The sequence below is a fragment of the Thermobia domestica genome, chromosome 17 (genome assembly GCF_964235325.1).
Source record: "Thermobia domestica chromosome 17, izTheDome1.hap1.1, whole genome shotgun sequence".
Classification (NCBI taxonomy): domain Eukaryota; kingdom Metazoa; phylum Arthropoda; class Insecta; order Zygentoma; family Lepismatidae; genus Thermobia; species Thermobia domestica.
This window is the reverse complement of record NC_137470.1, coordinates 9538719-9554633: the sequence shown is the minus strand read 5'-3', so window position 1 is coordinate 9554633 and position 15915 is coordinate 9538719. Positions and strand designations below refer to the sequence as shown.

Genomic DNA, 15915 nt, shown 5'->3' with positions numbered 1-15915 from the left:
ACGACCAGATTCCTTCAGCGCGGCAATTGGAGCAAACGTTAAGTTTCCTTTCCCCTATCTCAGAAGTTAAAGGGACTGGTCGTTGCAGTGCTTCTGCAACACAGCAAGGTTTGCAGTGAATGAGAAGGTTTTTCACGCTAAATAAGATTTCTGAATTTTCTTTCACTAGCAATTAACGAATGGAATTTGTTTTTATGCATCCATATTTTTAAATTGCGGGACCATACTGAAGCAAATCAATATAATGACAATTAAAATAAGTGATTGCAGAATTACAAAATAAGAAAGAAAGTATCTAGTAGAGGAGAAAAAAATGAAAGTAGACCCGCATTTACAAGTTAATTCTTAGCTTATATTGATAATGAAGGCTTCTTCTACAGTAATTTGTGAATCAAATATTAATAAGTCAGTATATAGAATCGATCCCCTCCCCCTCTGCGGATTGTATTTTGGTATAAACACATTTTTTTTATAAAATAAGTATATTTCATACTCTTGATAATTTCCACGTAAAACTGTATGATGGGGAACGCCACATTAAATTTGGGACTAGTTAGCAATGCTCAGGGGCGTAGCCATGAGAGGGGCCCAGCGGGTCCGGACATCCCAAAAATTTCGAAACTTGACTAACATTTGTAGACTTTCTTAACGAACTATACTTGTTTAACAGAGAAACTATTAATGTGGGCTAAATATTTTATTTTACGCCTCATCATGTACTCTTCTTTTCTTATAAAAATAATCGTTCTATCTTTTTTTCTAAAAAGATAGATGACAGTAAGTAAAAATTTCATCGTCTTTTCGGGCGCAGAATAAGACAGATTCCATATTATGTAGACGTATTGACCTCCCTCAAATACTTTGGACCCCTCCCAGTTAACATTTCTGGGTGTAGAACTGGCAGTGCTGTTTGTTTAGATGTTCTTTGATTTTTGGCTTCTGTTACATGCTGATCCTTCATCTGGCGGGTTTCGAGATTTCCTTTCCAGAACATATCACATTGGTAATCATTGTTTCGCCTCATGTGGAAGTATATTGTGTTCATCGTGCATTGCGTAACAACCAAGACGGATGATTTGAAATGTAGTTTTTTTTCTTTTACTCACATGTGTGTATGTGTTGATGTATGAATATGACATTCGGAATTCATATACCAGTACCTATTTTGTATCAGCTGTTTTGGTTTTTAATTATTAGGTTTAATTTTATTGTGTTTGCTTTAATTCTGTAAATAACCTATAAATTCTGAATAAATTGTATACCATGACTTCTGTAAATAACTTACAACAAACGTTGACTACCTTTCAACTGAGGAAAAATTTGCAATTAAGGCTTAGTAAAAACAAGCAAAGGCAATTCAGGAGAGTGTTCAAAAAATCCAGTTTAAATTTACAGGATATCTTATGGCAGTAGTGTTGTTTGCACCAGATACATTTCCTCAATTTATTTTAAATTTTCCTGGATAAACTGTGAATAAATTATGTTCAATGTACATTTTTTTTATAACAAAAATCTCTGCTACGAACTCTCTTCAGTTAACGCTGAAGAGGAATTCGGATCAGTGTCAGGGACTGAGTTTGCTAGCATGAATCGTTCGCAATAATCTAGAAAAAATATTTAGTGAATCTACAAAGCTTCTGAAATTAATATTAATTGTACCTATGGCGTCAGCAAAAGACGAAACGTTTTTTTTTTTTTTTCACATGAGAAAGAATTGACACTTTCAGGGAATTGAATGTCCCAAGAAATGTTATGACTAGAGACCGGATGTTTAGGCACTAAAAACCTGTAAAATAGGCAGGCAAATAGGCACTAAAAATTTTAAAAATAGGCAGTAAAATAGGCACTAAAATGTAACTCGAAATAATGAAGATAAATACTCAATACCATTAAAAAATAGGTTCAGGTCATAGATAATGTTCAAAGAATATAGAAACATACCTGTTTGTTAATATCTTCTTTTATTGTACACATAAAAGCGAAGCTTGTTATGCATTCATACATACTGGGTGAACATAAAAGATCTGCACATACTTCGGGAGGTGATTCGTGATATCAAAAGAAGACCTGTTGCAGGATGCATATCAAAAGAAAGCAAAAAGTCCTTTTGCATGTTGTGGAATTCCGCGTCGTGTACGAGTGACAGGGGTGCCATCTTAAAATTGAAAATCGTATCCTGACAATTGGAACGAGACATAAAAGTGTGCACATAGTTCGGGAGGTGTTTCCTGACATTCAAGAGGACTTTTTGTCTTCTTTACATGTCACGAATCATCTGTCGAAGTATGTGTACGATTTTCGATTCCAAGTTGGCACCTCTGTCACTCGTACACGACGAGGAATTCGACAACATGCAACACGACTTTTTGTCTTCTTTTCATGTCACGAATCACCTCCCAACGTATGTGCACACCTATCTGATCCGTTCCAATTGTCAAGATTTGATTTTCGATTCCAAGTGGCACCACTGTCACTCGTACACGACACAGAATTTGATAAAATACAAGAGGACTTTTTGTCTTCTTTTGATGTCATTAATCATTTCCCAAAGTATATGCACATCTTTGAAGTTCACCCTGTATGTACATCGTAACGTAGCACGTGTTTGTATTTACAAACACTTATATACGTATATATGCATCTTTATTTATGTTGTATAAATTATATATTTCCCCAATGAAGGCTTATTTTAAAGAAAATGCATAAAATAGGCAACATTAGGCACTAAAACAATTATTTAGGCAGTAAAGGTAGAAATAGGCAAAATAGGCAAAATAAAATTGGCTTAAATCGAAACTATAACCCCCCACATAAACTTTGAAACGTTATTTTTGATCATATCTTTAATATTAAAGAATAGGCATTTTGCCTAACATCCGGTCTCTAGTAATAAGCCTATACCAGATTCAGTTGGTAAGTGCTACTCTACAACAGGCTCGCAACCAGAGGGGAGCTAGGGAAGGCCTGGCCCTCCCTAAAATTTTCATGTCCCCTCCAAACCTCAACACAAAATGCACAATTTAGATATTTGCAAGAGAATTTTTAATGACTTGGCCCCTCCTAACATATTCGTGCCCCCCCCCAAAGCTCTGTGGCTGGTTTCGAGCCTGCTCTGCAAGTGGTGTATCAACGGACGGACGTTAGAAGGGTGTAGTCAAAACGTTTTTAGAAATGAAGAGATCGGTCGAATTAAGAATTATATATATTTTAGACTGTCTAGTGATATGCAGGAACGAATTTGGCGCTAGCTTAATTTTTTGTAAAGTATATTTTTATTCACGTAAATTTGTTGAGCGCAACAGGGTTTATAGCGAGTCACTTTTTTAAAACTAAAATCTACTTTTTTTCAAGTTGGTCACTAAAAGTTACTTTTTTTTCAAATTTGTCACTAAAAGTTATTTTTTGAGAGGTAAAGTGACTTTTTCGTGTGATTTATGTTTTACATTGGTAGTTTTCTAAAAATATATAAAAACAAATGGAGAAAGGCAGAAACTTGTTACTCATTACTCTTCTGAAAGTTCAGTACTTGCTGCCACATGTGAAACAGTCAGCTTTATTCTCACTTCAGCTTTTATTATTTCTAAAGCACAGTGGACGGTTGGTGGGTGCTTAAGCTCTCAAGGCGGGGTTGAGAATCCTCGGTGTCTATTCTTTCTTCTATAATAATAGTCTTTTAGTTTTCTCTCGTAATAGTTAACGCTCCGCTCAACGTTGTGTGTGTGTGTGTTTGTGTGGTTCATCATGTTCGTCTTGTGTTATGCTTCTTGTATGTTCTTCTTCAGAGTAGGTGATGAATTTGAATACTTCACGTTTTTGAGAACTCTTAATGTTAAGTTAAATATAATATCTGGGATGAAGAAATTCGGAAATAGGCCAGAACTGGCTCCACTTACTGCTTACCGTAACTACAAAGCATACTTTGAAAACCTAAGAAAGGAGGAAGCTCAAAAAGAAGTAAAGAAGAAACAAAACAACAAACAAAGAGAGAGGTGATGGAGAAATTGACAAAGGAAAAAAGGGTCATGATGAGATATTGGTCATTTTTTCGTGTGCTTTTGGCCATTTTTGGTCACTTTTCAGCTATTTACAAGAGGCCAGAGACCACTATGAGCCCTGGGATTATTAAAATTAGGGTATATTAAAGAAGACTAAACAGAAAGATACAAAATATTTGTAAATTGAAAAACTGGATTTCTGGAAAACAACTAAATCAATGAATAATTGTCTTATGAAAAATATTCAGAGCGAATAACGTAGCCAGGAAGGAGCAGGAACGGAGATTAAGAGATCAAATAATATTACAACAATTAACGTTAACAACAGGGTTAGAATATTAAAATAATGAAATTGGAACTATGTACAGTATTAATTACTAAACGAATGTGATTTGAGCATGGGACGAGGGAATTTTTGCCCAATTAATATTTCGGAAAAAAACACCCACTAAAACTTGCTGGGGGTGAATAAATTGAAATAATAGCAGAATTTTGAAAAACAATTCGTATGTAATCAATTCACATGTAATTAGTGGGTAAAATAGTGGAGGTTAATTCCTAATACAGTGAAATCTCTCTTAACGGGCATCTCTCAATAGTGGACATTTTCATAAGAGGACAAACTTTCTTATTTTTCGATGCCATAAATATGTGTGGTGTGGTGTTATGAGAGAGAACCCTTCCTTTTAGGGACACCTCTCATTTACGAAGAAATAATCGGTTCCACTGATACTCGTTTTGAGAGGTTTCACTGTATTACTTAGTTTAATAATAATAATAAATACCCAAATGTGTGAACTTTCTTTATTGAACCTATCACTGCTAAGAGCTGATATTATTATTATTATTATTATTATTATTATTATTATTATTATTATTATTATTATTATTATTATTATTAGTAGTAGTAGTAGTAGTAGTAGTAGTAGTAGTAGTATTGCAATAGTTGCGTAACAAAATATACTGTTTTCTTGTCTGAGCTTGTTTAAAAATTATATCACTATTCTGAGAGCACACCCCCCTTTTATTTTGAACACCCCCCCCAAGCAAAAATTTCTGGCGTACTTACTGGCTAGTACAATATTTCTAAGTAGCGCCTCTGATATTGTCAAGATTCGCAGTAGCGCGAGAAGACAGCGTGCAGAACTGCTTGTCGCGAACTGTCAACACCGCTCAATGCCAATTGGACGCCGTGTGAAGCCAACACAAGGCCATATTGTTTCTCATCTGAAATCTGCTATAGTGTGCAACGAGTAAATCGAAACAAAATTATTAATTCTATAGCAATTAAATTGCGAGACATAGGGAAAAAATGTATATTTGTATTTCACATTACTATGAACCTCTAATATGAATCTACGATTTTAAGTTTCGTACCGCATTACTTTTCTGTACATTTTTAATATTGAAGAAAGTATTTGTTATCATTGTTATGACCATTATTCCTTCATTATTGTTGCAGACTATTTCATAACTTGAAATTTTAAAATATTCAATCCTTTTGACAAAACAAACATGATACGAATTACCTACATTTGTGTTTTAAAAGTAAAAGAGATTTGTTTGTTCGTTCGTTATTTAGTGATTTCCCTTCTTAGTGAAAGGTCCGATACAGTTTTAGAAAAAGAAAGCGTATTTTTTTTAAAAAAAAGTCCAAAATTTCATTGCAATTGTTTTCTATTTTTAAATTAGAATGAAAAAATAAGCATAATGATTTACCAAGGGGGAAAAACAGTGAAAGATCTTTCTTCTCTGTGAGGAGATCAGTAATCACAGAAAAAGTCCACGGTATTTTATATTTACATATAATAAAATTTATTATTGTGCCGTTATATACATCGGGAGAGAGTTAGGACCCACGAAAAATTGTAAACTCATGATTTACCTCTCATAGTATGGGTTCTGGCATCCCCTTCTCCAGTTTTTACTTTGTAGAGCCACCACTGACTGAATCCAGATCAGAAATAGTTTTTTTCCTATCTTTAACAATTTTTCCTCTCAATGAACCAACATCGAAACCGGAAGTTGTTGGAAATTTCTACCAGTTGCGCTTTTAGTAGAAGAATAAAAGCTGAAAGTGAAATCTTTCAGTTTTATGTCCCACGATTATGCCGCTATGCTAAAGTAGATGATGATGAGAATCGAATGGAACGGTGGAATGAAGAAAGTCGGAGAAAACGGGGGAACCCAGAGGAAACCCGCTAACACGGTGTTTGTCCACCACAAATCCCACTTGGCGCGAGCTGGGATCGAATCAGAGACCCTACGCACCAGAGGTGAACGCTCCACCACGGAGCCACCGTGACTCCATACCTTTGGTTTGAATAGAAGTGAACGGAGGAGATAGAACCTGCGTATACAGTATTGCGCTAAATTCGTTGTACGAAAGCAGAGGAGTGATTCCTCAGAGTAAAACAAACAAAAAAGTTCCAATAAACATAGGGAGAAAACCTCATCGTTTTTGTGTTATGGACTGAAAAAACATGAAAAAATGAATTGTAAAGGTCCATAGCTCCGAAACTATGGGATCTACTGTAGTCGGATCAAGACTTCACTTAGGAACTAGTATGTGCTCTATCCAAAAATACATGTTTCAGAATCCTAAGGTATTCACGCAACAGTTTATATGGAGGTAGTTAGAGAATACTTTATATCATAGGCCCGTAGTCAAACTCCCTCTTTGAAAATTGTTGTGGAAGCACCTCAGGATTCTGAAACACACATTTTTGGATAGGGTACATATTAGTTCCTAAGTAAAATCTTGACCTGACCAAGGTAGGTCCCATAGTTTTGGAGCTATGAACCTTTAAAATTCACTTTTTCATGTTTTTGGCAGCCTATAACACGTAAACGATGGGGTTTTCGCCCTTTGTTTATTGGAACTTTTTTGTTTGTTTTACTCTCAGGAATCATTCCTCTGCTTTTGTACAACGAATTTAGCGCCATACTGTATGTGAAACTCTAGACACATATTAGCAAACCGTCTTACCGTTTTTGGTCTGATACCTTCGACAGGAGGACAGACATGACCTTTGTATACTATTTTCAATACCTACACATAGAATAGTTTTGAAGTGCAATTAAATTATAGTCACTCTTCATACAGTGTCCAGCATCAGCTGTCTATTTCCCTTTGTCTTTCGCGTATTAAATATTACGTAAGTTACAAGGTCATGAAGTCTATTCCTTGGAGTACTGGAATTAGTTGGATATCTACTTTCATGTTCTGTGTATCTAATAGATAGAGGTAATTTCCATTTCGTTCTGGTATTTGAGTGTTGAAATGTTCCGTCACAGTTAAATAGCAGTAATACTTACTGGTTATAAACTCTCATTTCGCCAAGGTTGGAGAAAATGTAGAGATAGATTCCCAGCAGAATGGCCGCACGTTTCATCGCAGAAAATGTCGCTGGCAGTCAATCCCGTTGATTTGCAAATGGCTTATGCAGTTGGAAGAGCTTGTCATCAGCGTCTACTGTTTACTATTTGATTTTATTAATCGCACAGCATTGCACGGTTGTAACATTTTTTTAATGTAGTGGTTAAGTTGATATGGTATTTCGTTGCGACCTTTACGGCTTTTTGTTCTTCATAGGTAATGCCAATCTATCAGGTAGACGTAAAATTATATTTTATATCCGACTAGTATTGAGTCATTCTAATTCTTTTTTCAATGGAAATTCATAATCATTCTACATGATACGCTAATAATAAGAATATTCATTTAATTTTATAGTCGTTAAGTCGTAGAACAAATGAAGATATGTATGTTACGTAAATGAGAAACAACAACCAACATGTGTCTGTATGTTTATTCAATCCTCAGAATGTTGATCGCAATTCTTTTCGCACAAGCATTAGTCTTCCTTTTATTACGTTTGACACGGTTATTTCCAACAGCAAACAATCATGCATGAAGCATATAATCAAGGCTGTATTCGAGGGTACACGACGGTACACGCCGTATACTCTCTGCTTAATCTTAGTCATTGGAGTATACCTTCTGATTCAGAGTAAAACTTGCCTTCAACGGACCCTTTATTAAGCGGAAATCTGTCTTAAACGGGAATATTTCACGGTCCCATGAATTTTGGAGTGCAAAACGTGTAAAAGTCCCCTCATGAAGCGGAAAATGTGTTATACGGACAACGGAAAGCAAAACAAACCTTTAACGGAAAATTCTGAGTTCCGGACTACAGCGTTTAGAAAATGTTTAGGCATTCTGTGAGAGGGCATCGTTGGCATCTTGTTACATTACACTGTCTGCGATAAAATCTTCGTTCTTTTGTTAATTATTTCTGGACAGTGTTGACCTTCCCCGACCACTATTTATACTCATCCCCACAATTGTCCTTAATCCCCCTACCTTGACCAAGAATCATACGGAAAGTCGGAAAGGAGAAGACGAGGTGGAAGGAGAAGAGGAATACGGTAACGAGTTCGAAAAAGAGTGTAGACTAAGGTCGTATCAAGATGCCCTCAGAAGTTTAAAGGAACTGCAACAATTTGTCTTACGCAAAAATGACTCTGATTTACTTAGTGTAGTTTCTCAGGCTAAAGGTTGTGCGGAAAGTCGAGCAACCAAGCAGCAATGTATACAGAAAACCCTGCTTGACTACTGGAAAAAATAAAGAAAACGTGTGCAAAGCATATTTTGTATTCATTTTACTTTGTGTGTGTGTGTGTGTGTGTATTAACTCGTAGAAGAGAGAAGTACTGTAATTGAACAAGGTACGTACACCAATATATTTTCTCAATATGTCCGTTATAAACATGTATTTTTAAAGCCAAGGTATACCTCCATTAAGCGGAAACCTGATTTAATCGGAAATTATTGGAAGTCCCGCTCGATTCCGCTAAAGACAAGTTTAACTGTACTCCCTAACTTTTATTTTGTTTATATTTATTTAATCAGAACTATGATTCCAATGATAGAGTTACTATATCACCAGACCAAACCAAAATTCTTAGTTTTAGGATGAGAGTGGTGTAAGTGATCGATGCAAAGTGGCGTATTTTTGTTCTGTGAGGATATCCTAGCGGTTTTGAAGGTCGATGGTTGTGATATTTCAATTGCTTAAAACCTTGTTCTCTGTTGAAGAGAACCAAACGTGTTCGATACTTTTAAGCTAAAGTATGAATATTTTCAATATCATGCTAACGTTATCAATTATATCAATTCCGATTAAATAAATATCAAGAAATATATGTAATATTATTACACCAGGTAAACCTAAATTTGGTATGTTCTTCATAAATTTAAAGCCCTATAATGTTTGAATATTATAATTTGATGTTGAACGTTATGATTGCAGTACATTTCTTCCAATCATATTTAGGTATAGTGATTTAATTTCCAAATAAGAGCTGCAGTGAGATAAATGGATTATAATTGAGTAATGTGTGGTTAGTCAGCACCACTTAGAGAGAAGACCAATGGTCTGTGGGATGGCACCATGTAATGTCCTACTTGTAAGTGGACATTACATATTTATTGTATGTACACTCATGTCCAAAGTAATTGTCGCATGTCTATAAATATGTTGTTGTAGGAATATAATTTGATAACGAATTCACTCGGTATTTCTTGTAATGTTAGTATGTGTATAATCGGCAAAGACATGTATGTGGCAAATTTCATGTTAAAAGAGCAGTAAATAAGAACAATAAAATGTAAGTAAAACTTTCTTGTCCATTAGCAACATTATGTTTTATTAACTCTAATTTTCGTATTTATAATTCTTTTCCTATGAAATTTACAACAAACATACATTTCTCGATCATACACATTGTATCAATATTAAAAGTACCCTGCAAAATCATAATCAGATTATATTCTTACAAGAAGACAGTTATAGATATGCGACAATCATTTTGGACATGAGTGTACGTAAAAGGAAATTACTTGCTACTATCTATTATTATTATTATTATTATTATTATTATTATTATTATTAAATGAAATCTTTAAGTTTTACGTCCCACGATTATGCCGGCTAGGCTAAAGAAGACGGTGAAGATGAGAAATGAATGAAATGGTGGAATGAAGAAAGTGGGAGGAAACGGGAGAACCCCGAGAAAACCCACGAGCACAATGTTTCTCCACCAAAAAGCCCACACGGCGCGAGCTAGGATCAAACCAGGGACCTCAAGCACCGGAGGTGAACGCCTTACCACTGAGCCACCGTGCACTGAGAAAAAAAAATGTAGGTGGCATACTTAAAAACGTAGGTTACATTCGTAATTCCTGTAGTTTCCGGACTTAACGTACAACCGTATATAACATCCTGCAGCAAACGTATAGCTGAAAAAGTATGTATTATACATACTGTCTGCATAAGTGCAATGACGTCATTCGTGTGACGTCATCTGCAGTAACAAGTATATACGGAGGTAATATCTAGCTTTGTGACGTCAGGATCGTATGTAGCATGTGGGTTAATAATGACGACACTCACTGACTATCAGGACGGAGCGTAATTTCAAGAAGTATGCAATATACGTTCTGTACGTGTGTTTCTTGCGTTCAACCCCGAGACAGCATCTATATTGTACTTGTGCCCCGTACGTACGACTAGATACAGTGTACGTATTGTACCTATGTATTATACAGATTTTCCTTATGTCGCACACAGCTTGTCCCGATACAGCATACAGAATATCCGTATGCACCATACAGAGTGCACATATGCAGCTTACAGACTGTCTGCATGCGGCATATAGATTACACGTATGTCGCGTACAGGCTGGCCATATGTAATGTATGGATTGGATGTATGTAGCTTGTAGATTGTCCATATGAAATATACGGATTTTACCTGTATCGCATACGTATTGCCTTGTTGTAATATATGAATTGGACATATTCAGGATCTAGATTGTACGTATAGTGCACCATTATTGAAGTGCTGCAACATACTGAGAAATGCATGATACATTCTTACTGTAATGTTGCCACATATTGTTTTTCTCTGTATGGAAACAAAAATAGCTTAAAATATGGTTGATCTCCTTTGTGCCAATAATAATAAAATTAAAAATACTACACTTTTCAAATCTTAGTTTGGAGCAGTGAAACTGTCCAGAGAAATGTATTTATCTGCAGGGTGTAAGTTTGGACTTCCTGCTAATTCTTTGGAAAGCTACTGCAAAGCCAAGTGTTGAAAAGTGGCACAAGAGTTAATTTTAAAATTATTGGCACAAAGGAGGGTAACCATATGTTAAACTATTTTAGTTTTCATACAGATTAAATCAATATGTGACAATATTACTGTGAGAATTTATCATACCTTTTGCAATAACTTAGTTGCAGCACTTCAATAATAATGCAAAATGCACAGCCATGTACAATCCTATGTTCAAACTCAAAAAAGACTTACGTACAGTCATTTATTAAGCCATTATCATCCATTGCTTGTACAGTCACGAAAGAAAATATTCTTCAGTTGACAAAATTTGTTTTCCTAAAAACTCAACAATAAATTAACCTATTAGAGTACCGACTTTGGTAGGTTGTCAAGTTATAACTATTCGAAGAATAACAACAAAAAGATCCAAATTAATTAATTTGTTGCCGAGCTATTGGCAAAAGAAAATTTGTCAACTTTCAAATACTTTCTTTTCCGTGTGTACTATATAAAGACGACTTTACCTCATTCTTTTCCTTAATAATATCCTCTTCCAAAATGCAGAAGTTGTTACCATAAGAGGCGTGAATAGGATTTTCCAGAAATAACTTCTCTGCACATTTTAATTAACAGATAAGTTATTTTTTAAATGACGCTATAATTAAAAACATGGTGTCAGCTGAAAACGTTTTCCCTCACAAGATGATTCCTAAACAGTACTCCCCGTTAAAAATGCAACTTCAAGGAAACAGGGTAGCTACGCCAAAGTTCCCAAGCCGATATCTAATAGTAAGTGTCGAATATGCTTAACCCTTAACATACCAAGCGGGGTACTCTAGGGACCCCAGAGAGTGATATTTGGTGATACTGCCGCAATTATAAGAATCAATTTATTCGCGATTTTTATATGTATCCTGCAACCCTTTGAGATATCAATTACATGATTAGATCAAAGATGCGTTTCTTTAAAAAATACAAAAAATAAAAACACACTTCAAAATGTAAAAACTCCATTGTTAAACCTGTGTTTCAGATTTACGAACACAAAAGTATGAAATTGTATGAAGAACTGAATAGTGTTCAAATATACATAATATTTGACGTCAACAATGTTCATTTAACTTAAGTATGCTTCTAGACATCCAAAAAATAATAGTTGGAGTAACCCTCTGCAATACTATGTTAAGAAATTAAAATAATACTTGGGGTCCCCAGAAGACTCCAGCTTGGTAAACAACTTTGACGACTTAGGCTTGCTACGTTAAGGGTTAAACTTACCGCTGTATTCGCTGTGTGACAACGTGGTGATAGCAGAGCAGAACTGACCCAACATTGACAACCAGAACGACTGTAACACAGCGAGACATCGAGAGGATGTTCTCTTCTGGTATGGTAAGCCATGCGTCTTACGATCCAATGCCACAGCTCATCAACTGTAGCTGGCGGAGTTCACAGGTATGAGAAGCTGTGCAGCCATCGACCAAACATATTTATCCTTCCCTGCTCTATACATTCTGCAAATTTGGACTTTCCTGGATGTATCCTTCTTAGTTCAACATTTTAAGTAACGAGCAGTGTAATAGTCTCATACATTATTTAAAGAAAGAGCGATGATTCTCAGAATTACTCGGAAGTTTCTAGTTTACAATTATATACATATATATATAGATAGATAGATAGATATAGATATAGCTATATAGATAGATAGATAGATGTACAATAATTTAAAACGGTTATATCAAAGTTTGCATTCAGAGCACAAAAAGAAGTATAGCTCTCGGAACATTGATTTTAGCCAGATAATACCACTAGTAAACTCAACCACACTCAGTACCGTTAGTTGCTTGGTATTGTCTATGAGGCAAAGATCATCGTATCTCATTGCGTGTAGATTTTTGTATTTGTTTAACACTAAAAATTGTTTGTCGCTAATCGAACCCAGTAACATATATATAACGACAGGACGTACATTAGTCACAAGGTTACATGAGTGAAACACTAAATTATTCTATTGACACTTGCGGCCTTCTCAACACTAGAGAAAGGTACAAAGTGATTAAATAAATACGAAACATAGTACATACAAAATATAGCGATGTATGAAGTCTCCTTTTCATACGATTTGGAGAAAGGATACATCTGTAGAGAGCAACATAAATGATTTCTCTGGATAATTTGGATTAGTCAGGAATTCGAACAAAAATAATTTTGAAATTCATTAAGTCCAACATTTTTTCTTTCTTTCTTCGGATTCTCAATAAAGTTGACTACTGAAAAGCTGAGTTACAGATTTTATGTTAAAACATATTCACTATACCATTGCCTTATTCACAGAACAATACATTAGTTATTAATGTATGACTGAAATAATAGTGCTTTGTGCAGATTTACTTTATAAAATCGGAATTGCAAAATGATAAAAAAAAAAGTTGCAAGGTATAATGTTCTTATTTACAGAGAAAAAGAGTTGAAAGGACTTAATGCTAACAAACATTTTCTTTAAACAGACATACATTTATTCTAATTTATGGAAGAAAGAAATAATTTGCGGAGCAGTATATTTATTAAGGTTACATATTTGTACAAAAGAATGTAAATACAATCGGGTCTGTCTTCAGAAAGGACGTGCTTTTAGCCACAAATTACACTGCTTCTTTTCGCTGTCTTTCATGCAGAATCCTGGTTTTGTTTTGATGCATGAAATACCTGAAACAAAAATCCAAAAATATTTAAAATGTTACATTTTAAAATATTTAACATTTTTTAGATTAAATGGACAAAATCTGTTCGGTGAGGTATGGACTTTTGGGTTTCTGGTAGAAAAATGATGAATTTAAAAAAAAAAAGTGTTTGTTGATGCTGAACAACTCGAAATGTATTACTATGCAAAAGTAAGTGGGTACCCACTGGCGTTCGAGGTACCATGGGGTACCTAATATGTCTGCATTTTTAGATATGTGGAAATATATGTCTCTAAAATGTAAAGAACTGATATCTGTTTAGTACAGAAAACCGCAACTCGGTAAGCCTTATGGATACCGAGGTATGGGAAAATAAAGGATAACACCATAGAAGTGTGAGTTTTGCGTACTAGATTGTGCAGTTTCGAAAACGTAATTACTGAGGGCTAACAACAACCTCAAAAGTAGTTTCAATTCAATACACTACACACACGTCCTTATGGGGGTTTTCGGGTACTATGGCATTCGCAGACCTCCCATTTCTAAACATTCTAAAATATATCTTAATAAACTTATAAAGAACGTTACAGGTGTGTGTTTACCGAAACCGCAAGTCGGTATGTTTAACAGTTACCGAAATATGGTGAAATAAATAGGAACACCATAGGTATGTGGGGCTTCCATACTTGACAGTAGTTTAGAAAATTAATGAAAATATGACTAATGGCTATCAAGATATTGTCAAATAAAGGGAGGACCCACACAGTTATGGGGTTTTCGTGTTAGGTGGTAAAATTTCCGAAACCGATCATGAAATCTGAATAAGCACCAGTAACAATTTCATCCTAAAGTAACTGGGTATTTCCATGGGGTTTTAGAACATCATGGGTCTAAAAAGATTAAGTTTTAAAAGCTTTGGAAAATATAATTTGACATTTGTAAAGAGTATTAGAAAAGAGAATAGAGTTACCCAAAACTTCCAGCCAGTACATCTTACAGCTAGAGAGACACCGTGAAATAAAAGAGTATTAGATCTTGAAATTTCATAAAACAACTTTTGATCTTAATAAAAGTTAAATAAGATGGTACTTATATGGGTTAAGTGAGTACCTCACACTCGTCAGGGCAATTCCGATCGAAAGATTAATTCAGCTCGAAGTTTTCTTCGGGTAAATCCAAGCGTGATAATTCTTAGCGTCCAAAAAGAATGAAAATTCTTTGTCAATATCAAATATAGCAACCAAGATATAAGTAATTATGTATTTTATGACGTCGTAAAAATGGAGACCCACATGGATTTGTACTGTTGAGTCTTTGCTGTAAGAAGAAGAAATTTCAGAAAACTACCGTATATACCTTAATAGACAACTAAATGGGTGGAGGCACGGTGGCTTAGTGGTAGAGTGCGTACCTTTGGTGTATTGGGTCCCTGGTTTGATCCGTGTCCAAGTCAGTTTGTAGTCGACATTGTATTCGTGGGTATTCTCGGGGTACTCCCGTTTCCTCCCACCTTTACACTCCATCAATTCTATCATCAACATTCACTTGCCTTAATTTCATTTTAAAATTAAATGGGCAGTTAAGTGTGATCGTATCTCTGTGGATTAAGAGAATACTCCAGTGTAGTTTCTGCAAAACATACTAGGTACACACCCCACCACGAAGTTACTGTGTCCTCACTGATTTAATTGTATATTAAGGTATATACAGTAGGTTTTTGAATTTCTTTGTTATAGCAAAGACCCAGAAGTACAAATCCTTAAAGATCTCTATTTTTACGTCATAAAATAAATGACTCGTTATATTTTGGTTACTATATTAGATATTCACAGGGAATTTTCACTCTTTTACACAGCTCGATGAACCTTTGGAACTGCCTGAAGAAAACCTAGAATTAATCTTTCCATCGAAATTGTACTGAGGTACTCACTTAACCCATAGAAGTACCATCTTATTTAATTTTGTTGGGACCAATAATTTTTCCGAAGTTTCAACATCTCATACTCTTTTATTTCACGGTGTTTCTCTATATGTCAGATGTACTAACTGCAAGTTTTAGGTAAATACATATTTCTAATACTCTTTACAAATGTCAAGTTATATTTTCAAAAG

General features: G+C 35.0%; 1 protein-coding gene across 1 annotated transcript in view; it reads right to left on the bottom strand.

The window, feature by feature from the left end:
* LOC145674633 (carboxypeptidase B-like) overlaps positions 1-7442 on the bottom strand; it is a 139953-nt gene extending 132511 nt beyond the window's left edge. Inside the window, exon 1 of the mRNA XM_081744851.1 lies at positions 7314-7442. Coding sequence (XP_081600977.1) covers positions 7314-7390 — 77 coding nt within the window. The 5' untranslated portion in view covers positions 7391-7442. The remainder of the gene's footprint in view (positions 1-7313) is intronic.
* Between the last annotated feature and the right edge of the window lie 8473 nt (positions 7443-15915).